Source organism: Danio aesculapii, chromosome 8 (genome assembly GCF_903798145.1).
Source record: "Danio aesculapii chromosome 8, fDanAes4.1, whole genome shotgun sequence".
NCBI lineage: Eukaryota > Metazoa > Chordata > Actinopteri > Cypriniformes > Danionidae > Danio > Danio aesculapii.
The window spans coordinates 50,040,949-50,056,608 of NC_079442.1; the positions used below are offsets into that span (position 1 = coordinate 50,040,949).

Below are 15,660 nucleotides of genomic sequence, written 5' to 3' on the forward strand. Positions count from 1 at the left end.
TTGAACTGAACATTCTGATTGGCTGAAGGGCTGAACAGATCAAAGTGTTCTGATTGGCTGAAAGGTTAGACGGATACAATACAAGCATTCTGATTGGGTGGGTCTGGATAGAACTAAGCGTTCTGATTGGCTGAAGTACTGGAAAAATATAAGCATTGTAATTGGCTGAAGAGCTGGACAGATGAAAGAGTTCTGATTGGCTGTAAGGTTAGACTAATACAGTACAAGCATTCTGATTGGTTGGGGCTGGATAGAATCGAGTGTTCTGATTGGTTGAAGGGCTGGACAGATGAAAGAATTCTGATTGGCTGAAAGTTTAGAAGGATACAATACAAGCATTCTGATTGGAAGGGGCTGGTTAGAACCGAGTGTTCTGATTGGTTGAAGGGCTAGACAGATGAAAGAGTTATGATTGGCTGAAAGTTTAGATGGATACAATACAAGCATTTTGATTGAAAGGGGCTGGATAGAACCGAGCCATCTGATTGGTTAAAGGGCTGGTAAGATGAAAGACCTCTGATTGGCTGAAAGGTTAGTTGGATACAATACAAGCATTCTGATTGGTTGGGGCTGGATAGAATCGAGTGTTCTGATTGGTTGAAGGGCTGGACAGATGAAAGACTTCTGATTCGCTGAAAGGTTATATGGATACAATACAAGCATTCTGATTGGTAGGGGCTGGATAGAATCAAGTGTTCTGATTGGTTAAAGGGCTGGACAGATGAAAGAGTTTTGATTGGCTAAAGGACTGGAAAGATGAGCGTTGTAATTAGCTGAAGGGCTGAACAGATGAAATAGTTCTGATTGGCTGAAAAATTAGACGAATACAGTACAATTATTCTGATTGGTTGGGGCTGGATAGAACCAAGCGTTCTGATTGGCTAAAGGGCTGGACAGATGAAAGAGTTCTGATTGGCTGAAAGGTTAAATGGATACAGTACAAGCATTCTGATTGGTATGGGCTGGATAGATACAAGAACTCTGATTGGTTGAACAGCTGGACCAATGAAAGTGTTCTGATCAGCTGAAGGACTGGAAAGATATCAGTGTTTTTAATTAGCTGAACTGCTGGACAAATGAAAGTGTTCTGATTGGCTGAAAGGTTAAATAGATATAGTACAAGCATTCTGATTGGTTGGGGCTGGATATAATCAAGCATTCTGATTGGTTGGGGTATGAGCGTTCTGATTGATTGACGCAGTTAGTATATGGTTATTTGCATATGTAACTGGAGGGACAGCTAATGCGCAGCTCAGCAAGCAGTTAGTCAGATTAGTTAGTGAAGTGAATTTACAGATGACTCTGACCTTTTTCTTCTTAGAGGGGTGCTCTACCTTGGCCTGCAGGAAGTCTATAAGCTTGGTCTGCTGGGTGATCGTCCCCTCCATCTTCACCTTCTCGTGAGAATACGCCGCCTGTGAAGGGAACATTGAGTGCATTCAGAACACATTCAACATTATATGGTATAGAATTGAGTATTTTCCCCATTTTTTATTAATAAATTGTCAGAGCTTATGAGGTTAAAATAAATAAAATGTATATTATTTAAATGAATTTATCAATTCCAAAAATATTATATAATAAAATTATTATATACAATATTTTGCATTTATATATTGTATAAAATGTACTTTGCCATGCAATATAATCTTATTTAAAATGTACGTTATTTAAATTAATTAGGTAAGTTACTATTAATATTAAATATTTAGCTACCTTTTGTATTAGTATATATTAGTGCATGCCTATTCCTGGAATAGCAACATATTTAAAATATAAAAGTGTAAAATTAGACAATGGACAAAAAGATCTGCTGGTAGTATTACTGACATACTATGATACTGTGCAGCAAATACAATTCTTTCTAAAAATAGCCTGTATGCAGTGGGTGTTATGCGGCAGTGGTGTCAGTTCAGTGTTGCCTATTTATCCTGTTTATGTCATAGCCAGTTATCATATCTGGAAATAAAAATACAGTTATTTATAAACCAATTGAAAGCCGATTTTGGAAGTGAATCAAATAATAAGTGATAAACAAGATTATAAACTCTCAATTATCACTCTCTCAATATGACAGATCAATTACAGTTGCAATCACAATTATTAAACCCCCTGAATTATTAGCCCCCCCTGTTTATTTTTTTTTCTCCATTTTCTGTTTAACAGAGAGAAATTGTTTTAATAACTCATTTCTAATCAATGACTTATTTTATCTTCGCCATGATGACAGTAAATAATATTTGACAATATAATATTTGATAATAATAGATATTCTATTATACATCTATACATCTTAAAGTGACATTTAATGGGTTAACTAGGCAGGTTAGGGTAATTAGGCAAGTTATTGTATAATGATGGTTTGTTCTGTAGACTATTGAACAAACATAGCTTAAAGGGGCTAATAATGTTGACCTTAAAATGGTTTTTAAAAAAATAAAGAACTGCTTTTATTTTAGCCGAAATAAAACAAAAAAGACTTTTTCCAGAAAAAAAAATATTATCAGAAATACTGTGAAAAATTCCTTGCTCTGTTAAACATCAACTGCACAATGTATGAAGCATTGTTTTGTTTTCAGAAATAAGAAGTCAAAATTTTGTGAGTTTCTCTTTAAAACAATAATCTGCCAGTGGGGTTAATAAAAACTAAATCTTCTTTTCAGTTTGAAATGACGACATTGGCAGATAATTTATCTTGTTTTCAGGAAAAAAAATATTATTTCTGAAAAAACAACAACGTCTTTCTTGTCTAGAAATTGCTTCTTGATTTAATAATTATAGATCTTTAGACTAGAAACAAGAGAAAAACACAAAAATTGCACTTTAATTTTTTTAAGCCTTAAAAAAATTAGCCTTTGATGATCTTAGCCTTAGATGATCCATTAAATAAATTCTTTTCTAAAGAGATATAATCCCTGCATAACGTGCACAGAGTTTATTTAGGCTGTTAACATTCAAAACATTGATTTTTTTAAAACTTCATTCATTATTGTAAAGTTTAAAGGGACAGCTCACCCCAAAAATAAAATCTGTCATCATTTTCTCTTTACTTCTTACAAACCTATATGAGCTTCTATATTCTGTAACTTGTAACCATTGACTTTAATAGTATTTAATATGTTTAGGATTACCGGTTTTCAGCTTTCTTCAAAATATCTTCTTTAGTGTTCAACAGAAAAAGAAGAAGCTCTTAAAGGTTTGAAGCCGCTTGAGGTTGAATAAATAGCGAGTGCATTTTCATTTTGGGGTGAGCTATCCCTTTAAGGTTTTACTATTGACCATGTTATAAATCATTGAATGCAGTAATTGGAATGCATCGTGAGTCCTAAACATTCTTCTGCTGCTAACCTGTATGTTTTCCAGCTGGTACTCCAGGTCTGTGCGCTCAGTCTTCAGCAGGTCGGTCTGGTCCAGCGCATCCTGCAGTCCTTGAGTCAGTCTGAAGATGTGGCTCTTCTGCATGTCCAGCTGCTGCTGCAGTTTGGCTTGCTGAGAAATGCACACACACACCGTGAATACAAAGTTCTGTCGCAAAACTATACACCACCTGACAAAAGTCTTGTCGCCTGTCCAAGTTTTAGGAACAACAAATAATAACTGGACTTCTAGTTGATCATTTGGTATCAGAAGTGGCTTATATGAAAGGCAAAGGCCTCTAGATTACGCTTATTTGACCACAATAAAATATGATCATGTCTTGAATTTTAATGATTTCATTAGGACAGTAAGGTCTGACTTCGTCTAGACAAAAGTCTTGTCACTGAACAGACATAATAGTATAGAATATGTGGTCATGCTGCAGTGGAAACAGAATGAATATTGTGTCTGACTCCATCATGAGTTTGGAGGACTGCATCCATACATCTCTACAATGACTCAAATCACTGATTAATAAAGTCATCTGGAATGGCAAAGAAAGCGTTCCTGCAGGACTCCCAGGGTGCTTTCACACCTAGACTTTTGTTTTGGAACCTGTCTCGTTTGCCCAGTTAGCGCGGTTTGTTTGGCATATGTGAAACCAGCAATCGTGCTGGGATCTGCGCCAAATCAATCGGTCTGAGATCGCCTGAATGAGGTGGTCTCGGCTCGATTGAAACAAACTCTGGAGCGGATCGATTGAAGTGAGAAAGCGAAACGATCCGAGCCCGGCTATATCACAGTGTTTTATGGATATGTAATAGGCATACGGCTATATGAAGAGAGAATTATGAGTAGGGCGGGAGGTCATTCCAGACATCCCAAGTCTCCCGGAAGTTCCGGGAATCTCCCGCAAATGAACAGACTCTCGGATGCCCACAAACCAGTGATAATCTCCCGGAAATCGCACGTCTCCCTCCCGGTCCTCAATTACGTCACGTACCCTTCTCACCACTCCCCACCACATCCCTCCTCGCTCTTCACACACGTCACGCGCACCTTGTCAAACACCAAACCACCACCCCCCCTAACAGCTGAGCGGGACTCTGCTAAATAAATCGTGAAACTCTGACCAATGTGAGTAGAGTTTACTGGCACGTGACTTGTTTTAGCAATTTGTTCCATTTAGAAACGTTGCCGTGTGAAAGCGAACCGCACCAAGAGCAAAGAGCAACAATGTAACAATTTAAATCCCTGTTTCAGAACAAATGAATCGATTCACAGGTGTGAAAGCACCCCCAGAGTTCATCAAGACTCTTTGGATTCATCTTCAATCTCTCCTCCTTCATCTTATTACAGACATGCTCAATAACGTTCATGTCTGGTGACTGGGCTGGCCAATCCTGGAGCACCTTGATCTTCTTTGCTTTCAGGAGCTTTGATGTGGAGGCTGAAGTATGAGGAGCGTTATACTGCTGAAGAATTTGCTCTCTCCTGTGGTTTGTAATGTAATGGGCAGCACAAATGTCTTGATACCTCAGGCTGTTGATGTTGCCATCCACTCTGCAGATCTCTCCCATGCCCCCATACTGAATGTAACCCCAAACCATGATTTTTTCTACACCAAACTTGACTGATTTCTATGAGAATCTTGGGTCCATGCGGGGTCCAGTAGGTCTTCTGCAGTATTTGTAATGATTTGGATGCAGACACTCTTCTGCCACAACTAGAAGTTATTAGTTGTTGCTCCTACAACTGGGATCGTTGACAAGACCTTTGTCAAGCAGTGTATGTGCATTCAGGCTGATTGGTCACCTAAACTGCTCAAACGTCATTAGTTGCATGGTGCAGGTGATTTTCAATAATAAAAAGTTATTCTTCAATGTATTTTAAAGAGCCCACATGATCTATATTGTGCATATTCATTATCACAATATACTGAATGATTGAATATGGGCGTATGTCTAGTTTTGAGTGCTGATAAAGTGAAGCACCTCGTCCATGAGTCTCTGCTTCATCTCTCTCTCCGTCTCCAGCTTCTGCTGCAGGCTGCGAGCGTTCATCTCCAGCATGCCGTGCTTCTTCTCCAGATCACTCAGCTGATCAATACAGTCAATATAGAGAGTTCAGTCAGACATCATCAACATTTACTGCATCAACAACACATCATTAAAGTATCAAGATTCAATATGTTTGAACCAGTTTTGAAACATAAATGTGTTTATTTGCTGCAAAGGCCAAACTTTAAAAAGTGTGCCAAAATACTATAAAGTACTTTTTTAGGGCTGTCAAAATTAGCGTTAACACACGTGATTAATTTGGATATTTAACGCATAAAAAAATTAACGCAAATAACGCAGTTGTAGTTATTTTTATTTCCTGTTGTGGCCAACGTGTGTTCAACGTCCAAATAAATTTGGATAAGACCAAGGACGCGCTTTTAGAAGGAAAGTTTCAGTATAAAACAATTAATGTGGCATCAGCAGGATCTCCAGCGTTTCCTCCAGAGTTTCATGCAGTTTCGGGTGTTTCATTTTTAATCTTTAGACTTTACCTGCAGTTCAGCAGTTCACTCTCATTCAGCATATTTTGATGTTTTAATGGAATTTGATACCGCATGGCGAACGGAAAGAAAAACCTCTGCATTTCAGGACCCGCGTGATCCTTTAAGGCAGTGTTATCCAACCCTGTTCCTGGAGGCACACCAACACTACATATTTTGGATGTCTCCCTTTTCTGACCCATTAACTTCAGGTGTTGGAGTCTCTTCTGATGTTATGATAAGTTGATTCAGGTGTGTTTGATTAGGGAGAGAATGAAAATGTGTACTGTTGGTGTGCCTCCAGGAACAGGGTTGGGAAACACTGCTTTAAGGTACTCAAAAATCGCTGCTTTCATGGTAGACTCTTAATCAGTATTATCTTAATCATAAAATCAGAGGATTGGTGTCCATGTAAATGTACTCAGTGAAAGTGCCAGATGAAGTCACAAGCCCCAAAGACAGCCCTATTCTCTGTCTATAAGCTGCTTCCATGAGCCCTCAAATGTTTCATTAAGTTTGACGTGTTTCCCCCCCTACATGCAACTTTTGTAAAGCGTCTGCTTAACGTGCTGTCTCAGAATCATTGCTTGTAAAATACAGCCACACGTTAGAACACTAACTTTAAGCAAATTTGATGAACGCGATCATGCGTGTTGATGAATCTAAAGGGATCCCTCGCCCACCGGGTGCGCTGTACTGTGCACGTTGTCTCTCTCTCTCTCTGTGTGTGTGTGTGTGTTTGTAGTCCACTTAATCCAACATGTAAATCATTTTAGTTTGTTATTAGCATTGATTGTTTTGAAATTCAATGGCGCCAGTGCGCTCACCACACACCACCTATAGGTGTAGTGGAGAGACCGTGATACAGCCAATTTGGTGGATGGGGATGATTAGGAGGCCATGATCGGTAAGGGCTGATGGAGAGAATTTGGCCAGGACACTAGGGTTACACCCCTACCCTTTACGAGAAGTGCCATGTTAAACCGAGTTCCTGACTCTCAGTGATCATTAAAAATCCAATGACCACCGAGAGTCCGGACCTCAGTTTAACATCCATCCAAAAGACTGATGCAGTATAGTGTCCCTTTCACTATACTGGGGCATTAGGACTCAGACCGAGGGTTGAGCGCCCCCTGCTGGCCTTACTAACACCAATTCGAACTACAACCTAGTTTTCCCCTGTGGACTTCCATCCAGGTACTAACCAGCCTCAGCCCTGCTTAGCATCAGTGAGTAACTGGTCTTGGGCTGCAGGGTGATATGGCTGTGGCAATTATTATTATTATTAATACAGAATACAACCAATCACATGTGGCCAGAACACAAATGAGTCATGTTTAATAAAGTGTTGAGCGTTTCACAAAACAATGCAAGGAAAATGCAAACAGGCATCTCTAGCCCCGCCCATGTCCCGTCTCAGTGCCCATTTTCAGTTACCCAGTAGTGATGCATGCAACATGTCAACGACTGGCCACGCCCACTTCTAGCTTCATTTGCGCTCTTCAGAAACCTAGAGGTAGGTTATGGACAGTACATCCATATTATTATTTTTTTTTACAATAATAAAACAATTATTGTAATTATTGTGATTTAAAGTGCGTGGGTTTCCTCCGGGTGCTCTGGTTTCCCCCACAGTCCAAAGACATGCGGTACAGGTGAATTGAAAAGGCTAAATTGTCGGTCGTGAGTGAGTGTGTATGGATTTTTCCCAGAGATGGGTTGCGGCTGGAAGGGCATCCGCTGCGTAAAACATGTGCTGGATAAGTGGGCAGAACATTCCGCTGTGGCGACCCCGGATTAATAAAGGGAATAAGCCGAAAAGAAAATGATTGAATGATTTAAAGTGTGCCTATCATGCAAAATCATCTTTTGGTAGCTGTCTGGACAGAACCGTGTGAAGCTAGAGTGTGTTCACAGTTATATTGGAGTGATATAAACACCACAAATTTCCTGATGTTCTTTTAATGATTTTGAGGCCCACCGCAACTTGACGTAGCAGTGAGGTGTTCCCCGCCCACCGATATTGAATTGACAGCTGCGTATTAACATGTCTCAGTATCAATGAGCATAATCGTGTCCACAAGAGAGGATTTGCAATTGGGAATTAACTGATTATACTCATGATGACATGATTATAATCATAAACTCATTATAATGAAACTGGGAATAAAAGATCTGTTCCAACTCTCTGTGATCAAACTGCACTTCAAGAAGCAGCAAGTGCTACACTTTTAAAGCATTTTCAACTATACTTTTTAACCATGTCATTTATAACCACTGGAATCCCCATAGTGTAGCTATACACAACTATAAACGAGGATGCTTCAATCACACAACAGGAGTCCGGCTTTGAGGACGTTAAATCAGGGTTTGTTTTGTACAGTAACCTCGTTGTACAATATATAGAGCAGCATATGTACCCATTTGGTGGGTAACCTGTCACATTTGCCTTAGGTAACTGAGCAAAAACAGCATTACGTGTGAATGTTGTAAACGGCATTCATACAGTATGTGCCTCATTCATCTTACTGTGCTATTTGTGTCTTCTTTAAAGGCGCAGGCGCAAAAACATCTACGATTCCCTCTGACCTTAAAATGGACATTTTCAACAGGGTATAATAAATGATCCCCAAATACCCCATTGGAGCCCTTTAAGCTGATGTTTCTCTCCACACTCACAGTATCAGAAAGACCCTCAGCCTTGAGTTTCTGGTCTTTGAGCGCCTGCTGAAGCACCAGGATTTCAGCTTTGTGCTCTTTCACCGCCAGCTCCACGGCCTGCCGAGACTCTGAGTTTCTCTGTTCTGCACGCAGTCTGAAAAAAGCAGAGAGAAAGAGTTATCAAACAAAGTGCTGAAGCAGCGCAGTATCAGGCTCTTACCTCTCTATACTTAACACTCATTACATAACGCTTATATAACTACAGGCACTTCTGGCCCTGTGGACGGTTAGAAAACAAAATAAACTGCTTTAACAAACTTAATAGCTTATCTTGTCGGCATATAATGTATAACATGTATATAAATATATATTTACAACTGTTCTGAACAATGTTTGTGTCTAACAATTGTTCTATACAAGTTTAAAGAGCCTCCTCTGATGACCAGAACTGGACTCTGCATGTGTGTGTTTGTTTGTTTATGTGTGTGTGTGTGTGTGTGTGATGTATTTTTCTATGCAGACACAGACTCACGATTACCATAGTTCAGTATTTAGTCCTGGTCTGACGGCCAGGACTGGACTCTGCGTGCGTGCGTGTGTGTGTTTGTTTGTTTGTTTATTTGTGTGTGTGTGTGATGTATTTTTCTATGCAGACACAGACTCACGATTACCATAGTTCAGTATTTAGACCTGCTCTGATGGCCAGGACTGGACTCTGCATGTGTGTGTGTGTGTTTGTTTGTTTGTTTATTTGTGTGTGTGTGATGTATTTTTCTATGCAGACACAGACTCACGATTACCATAGTTCAGTATTTAGACATGCTCTGACGGCCAGGACTGGACTCTGCGTGCGTGTGTGTGTTGTGCTGTACCGGTTCTGCTTCTCGCTGTCCAGCTGTCTCTGCAGGTCTCTGGCTCTGCGCTCGGCCTGGTTTTTCTCCTCGTCCAGAGCAGATCTCCAGTTCTCCCACTGCCTCTCCTTCTCCATCAGCTCATCATTCAGAGTCTCCAGCTCCATAACCTGCTCCTCCAGCATCGTACACGTCGTCTTCAACGTTTCAATGTTCTGCACACACACACACAGAAAGCCCTATGTTAACAATGTCCAGAAGCGTGTCAACTTCTCTGGGTTCGAAGGCATGAAACATCCCACGATGGAAACGTGTATTGTCAACAAATGAATCAGTGTTTCAGGTATTTTTTGGAGGGAGAAATAGACCAGTAGGTCCAAAAGCCAGGGTCTGTCATGGTATGGGGTTGTATCAGTGCCCTTGGCAAAGGTAACTTGCACTTCTGTGATGGCAGCATTAATATTGAAGTGTTTATAAACAATCTTCCTCAAAGAAAGACAGGAAGGCATTTGAATATTTCACTTTCAACAGTGTATAACATCATTAAAAGATTGAAGGAATCTGGAGGAATTTCATTGCATAAAGGACAAGGGCGCAAGCCTAAGCTGAACTACCGTGATCTCTGATCCCTCAGGCGGCACTGCATCAAGAATCCTCATTCATCTGTAAGTGATATCACTACTTTGGCAAACCTTTGTCAATTACCACAATACATAGTTACATACACAAATACCAGAGAAAACTGTACTGTGCCAAAAGGAAGCCGTATGTTAACAGTGTCCAGAAGCGCCGTCAACTTCTCTGAGCTCGGAGGCACCTAGGATGGACCATCACACAGTGGAAACGTGTACTGTGGTCAGATGAATCAGTTTTTCAGGTCTCCAAAACCCGACAGGTGGACAAATCTAAACTTGTTTTTATTAAAACAAATATAAAAATGCAGATAATAAATAACACTGCTAAGGATAATAACATAGGGCGACGCAGTGGCGCAGTAAGTAGTGCTGTCGCCTCACAGCAAGAAGGTCGCCGGTTCGAGCCTCGGCTGGGTCAGTTGGCGATTCATTGGAGTTTGCATGTTCTCCCTGCGTTCGTGTGGGTTTCCTCCGGGTGCTCTGGTTTCCCCTACAGTCCAAAGACATGCAGTACAGGTGAATTGGGTAGGCTAAATTGTCTGTAGTGTATGAGTGTGTGTGGATGTTTCCCAGAGATGGATTGCGGCTGGAAAGCTGCATAAAACATGTGCTGGATAAGTTGGCGGTTCATTCTGCTGTGGCGACCCCAGAATAATAAAGGGACTAAGCCAAAAAGAAAATGAATGAATGAAAATAAAATTTTACAAATGCATATCATAATGAATAAACTGAAAAAAGCCCCCCGACATGAAAGCATGGAGGTAGTGTTTTACATTTACATAGTGAATAATCATTTTGTACCATTTTAATCCTTTACTTGTTTTAAATGTAAAGATAATTTGTGTATTTCTGTACATACTGTGTGTTTTAAACAGTGGTGTAAAGTAACACAAATACAAATATTCAAAATACTGTCATTTTTTTCGCAGAAATTGTAATTTACTAAGCCGCTTTAAACATGTGTACTTTTACTTTCCCTTGAGTACATTTTTAGTGCAGTAACAGTACTTTTAAATGAAAATCAGGTTGACGTCAGAACCCAATGTCAGGCCTACATCATTGTCCAACGTCCAACCTGAAATCAACCAAATATTCAATGTCTAATGATGTTACAGTTTGACTTTGTGTGGACATTACCATTATGACGTCTATCAGACGTTGGATTTTGGTTGCCATACCTGATGAATAAACGTCAGTATTAGACAGAATAAACAAATATTAAACAGAATAAACAAAGTAGTCAGTAGGAGAAGCACTTTAGCATCGAGAGCAACACTGTGTAAGTACATTTAGACCTGTTTCAGTTGCTGTGTTTGGTTAGAGAACACTTAGACTTGTTTTCTTAGACTTTACACGCCTGAAACTTGTCTACAGCACTTGTTCACTGCTGCTCTTATAGTTGTGTAAATTGCTTCCTTGTCCTCATTTGTAAGTCGCTTTGGATAAAAGCGTCTGCTAAATGTAAATGTAAAGTATTAGACGTCAATATGAGGTTGGTTTAAGATGTTGGCTTGGTGTTGGATTTTGGTCACTTTCTAACACAACCTAAAAGCAACGTCACTTGGTGTTGTTACTGGACATCAAAATAATGGTGGCCTTAGACACTGGCTAGCCTTGAATTTTATTCACCTGACATCAAAACCCAAATCTAACCTAATATTGATGTCTAATGATGATACAGCTGGACATTACGTGGACGCTACCACTATGGCGTCGTGTTGGATTTTGGTTGCCATACCTGACGAATAAACGTCAGTATTAGACGTCAATATGACGTTGGTTTAAGATGTTGGCTCGATGTTGGATTTTGGTCACTTTCTAACACAACCTAAAATCAACCAAATATCAACGTTACTTGGCATCGTTATTGGACATCAGAATAATGGCTTAGACACTGGCTAGACTTGAATTTTGGTCACCTGACATCACAACCTTAATCTAACCTAATATTAACATTTAATGATGTTGTGTGCCTTCTGGACAATAACTAAATGCACTACAGAATGTTACGTTTACACACACGCGCACAAATTGCATGTAAACGCATCAGCTTTTCACAGTGTAATACTCACTACTCGAGTACTTTTGAAAGGTCTACTTTTTACTCATACTTTGAGTAATATTTACAACAGATACTTTTACTCTACCTGCACTACATTTTAGGCAACTTTGGTACTTCTACTTGAGTATGATTTTTCAGAACTCTTTCCACCAATGTGTAAGCGTTCGGACCTGCAGAGGCGCACAACTAACTAGGCGCTAGACATTAGATCAGCTTTTAGTTGGTCAATTGGTCTATTTCAGTTCCTCAAAATATTAACGGGCTAACGATGCGCCTTAACACAGCTCATTTTTAGACCAGCACACCCATGAGTCCACAAAGAGGCGCAATTGGATTTGTCATTTAAACAACGTGGTGCAAAACGTGAAAATAACAGTTGTGCTGGTCTGAAAATAGCAACAAATCACGCCAAACACATCTTGCACCTTGTTGCGCAGGGTGTATGATAGGGCCTTATATCTTTCAGGTCCAGATCCGGTATTGATTTTCGGAGAGCTGACGGGTCTCCGGGTGTCCCGTATGCAGCAGATGTGGCAAGACTGGATATTTCAGAAAGACACGGGAGCGAAAGAAAGCAGGAGTCTCCAAATATAGCAGACGTGTGTGTGTGTTAAGTCCAACGCTGGCAGGGCAGAGGAGCAGCAGTGGAGATGACACATCACTGCCTCCTACCAGAGTCTATGATTACCAGCAGCTACTGTTACACAACAACCAGCACTGAACACCTACACACACACACACACACACACGCAGCCCACGCGCATGCATCACCACACACACATACACACTCACACAGAGACAAAGAGACACACACACACTCAATACACACATATCATACTCACATATGCATCAGTACACATACATCCATCAACACACACACACACACACACACACACACACACACACACACACACACACACACAAAGAGACACATACATTACTGTACACACACACACACACACTCAAAAAGATATCATACACACATATGCATCAGTACACATACATGCATCAATACACACACTCACACAGAGACCACACACACAGAGACAAAATAAACACATACATCACTGTACGCACAAACAATTGCACCGAGATCACACAAACACACACACACACAAATGCATCAGCACAAATACAAGCATCACCACACACACACACACATGCAGACTACACACGTGTGTTTGCATGTGTTTGTTTGTGTATATGTGTGTGTGTGCGTGCATGTGTGTGTATGTGTGCATCCGTATGTACTGTGCATGTGTGTGTGTCTATTTGTGTTTGTTTGTGAGTGTATCTGTGTATGTATATGTGTGTGTGTGTGTGTGTGTGAGTGTTTGTGTGTGTGAATGCGTTTATGTATCTGCATGTGTGTGTGTGTGTGTGTGTGTGTGTGTGTTGCCGTGTCACCTGTTTCTGGTTGTTGAGGTGCATCTCTCGGTCTGCCACCTCTCTCCTGTGTGTGTGTGTGTGTGTGTGTGTGTGTGTGTGTGTGTGTGTTGCCGTGTCACCTGTTTCTGGTTGTTGAGGTGCATCTCTCGGTCTGCCACCTCTCTCCAGTGTGTGTGTGTGTGTGTGTGTGTGTGTGTGTGTGTGTGTGTGTGTGTGTTGCTGTGTCACCTGTTTCTGGTTGTTGAGGTGCATCTCTCGGTCTGCCACCTCTCTCCTGTGTGTGTGTGTGTGTGTGTGTGTGTGTGTGTGTGTGTGTGTGTGTGTGTGTGTGTGTGTGTGTGTGTGCGTGTGCGTGTTGCCGTGTCACCTGTTTCTGGTTGTTGAGGTGCATCTCTCGGTCTGCCACCTCTCTCCAGTGTGTGTGTGTGTGTGTGTGTGTGTGTGTGTGTGCGTGTGTGTTGCCGTGTCACCTGTTTCTGGTTGTTGAGGTGCATCTCTCGGTCTGCCACCTCTCTCCTGAGGCGCTCCACGTCCTGCTTGAGCTGCAGGCGTTCCTCGTTCTCATCTGTGGCCTCGTCCAGCTGTTTGGACAGGTAGAAGTTCTGTCGGTTCAGCTCTGCGTTTTCCTGCGTCAGCTGCGTCAACTGCTCCTCCAGATCCGTGATCACCTGAAGACGAAAAAAAGAAATCAGATCATGCTAAACCCTTTATTTTAACATACAGTGACTATCAACAAACCATTAACTAAGACTTTCAGCTCTCAAAACATTAACACTTTACAATCAGGCTGCATTAAAGTAAGAAATGAACTCAAAGCTAACCATATGATGATGTTAGCACAATGCTAGTTAAGTGGTGAACAGTTCATCTGTGCGCGTCATTAAGAACAGAATAGTTTGCCCTTGTAATCTTTATTTAAAATCTGAAAATGCACTTCCTGTTTGTTTTGAGTTCAATTCTCAGATGTTGGGCCCAATCATACACCCGTTTCGTTTTAAGACGAATAAGTTTTGCTACGGTTACTCCATTCGTCCACACTACGCTGGACTTTGAGCGCCGAAAATGGAGCGTTTTGGAAATGCTGGAGAGGCTGTTTTCTTTCTAAAACGCTGCTGCTCCGTCTCCGTGTGGATGGGGAAAACAGAGACATCTGAAAATGGAGGCGGGGCTGCAGACATTGGCCTCTCTGATTGGGGCTTTTCCCTCAATATTAAGTAGCCTACACACAGTTCAGTCCTGCATCCTCTCCTTGTAAGTTCAGACTTCACAAGTTTGATATGGAAAACAGACTCCCGAGGACACGTCGAGTAAATCTTCAAAGGGAACAGTGTACCTGCTTTATAACCCAGAGGTGAGCAAACTACGGCCCGCTGAACACTTTCATCTGGCCCTCGAGTGAGCTTTTAAAATGCTGCTTCTGAGTAACGGTTCGGTTTCAGAATTAGTAAATTAATGCTGCAATACAAGTGAACGCCATTTGATGGCAGTATTGCACGCGGTACAGCTAGTGCAACCAGTAGAATTAGAACACACTCTCGGATACTAAAATGCACTTGACCATTAATGACTGAAAATGACAGAAAGCGGTAGGTCTAATATGCCAAGAAAGTTTTGCTGTTTTTAAAGACTTCAACCTAAGGGGGCGATTACACCGAACGCGCATTTACGTTCCAAAAACACGAGGTGCACCGCACTGCCTTTTTGTTGACAAGAAAACAAGGGTGCGTTGTTCAGTGGTTCAGGCAACGACTGAATCAGCTGGGTATTTTGCGAGTGTGTTGCTGTTGATATTAATATAACTTTATTTTCAGGCTCATTGTTCACATTAACACACTCATAACAACATGACTTGGAATAACAAAGACTAAGATTCTTCTTCCGTTTTATCTGTTTTATAATGATTGATATGAGCAAATTAATACAAGCTCAAATGAGATTATTGTGAATTTGACTGTGAATTTGATTTGGTTAATTGTGTTAATTTTTGTCACAGAATATATTTTCCATGCATAAATGCACTTTAAAAAGTTCTTTTATCAAAGATTTGTGGTTTTATCAAGTTTTATGATGATTGATCTGTATATACTAAAAGCAGTGCAAATTAGATTATTGTAAATTTGACTGAATATTAAACTTTAAGAATTATTTTTAATGTGTTAGTAT

The 15,660-nt window shown here is 40.7% G+C and overlaps 1 protein-coding gene across 7 annotated transcripts in view; it reads right to left on the reverse strand.

Annotated features, from left to right (window-relative positions):
• Nucleotides 1-15,660, reverse strand: part of LOC130233889 (citron Rho-interacting kinase) — a 139,179-nt gene that overhangs the window by 34,582 nt on the left and 88,937 nt on the right. For 6 of the 7 annotated variants that reach the window (XM_056464141.1, XM_056464139.1, XM_056464137.1 and 3 more), the window contains exons 16-21: nt 13,968-14,165; nt 9,433-9,626; nt 8,579-8,714; nt 5,352-5,456; nt 3,349-3,489; nt 1,308-1,415 (exon numbers count right to left, since the gene is read on the reverse strand). In XM_056464141.1, coding sequence (XP_056320116.1) covers nt 1,308-1,415; nt 3,349-3,489; nt 5,352-5,456; nt 8,579-8,714; nt 9,433-9,626; nt 13,968-14,165 — 882 coding nt within the window. The remainder of the gene's footprint in view (nt 1-1,307; nt 1,416-3,348; nt 3,490-5,351; nt 5,457-8,578; nt 8,715-9,432; nt 9,627-13,967; nt 14,166-15,660) is intronic. The other variant, XM_056464138.1, reaches the window with a different exon arrangement.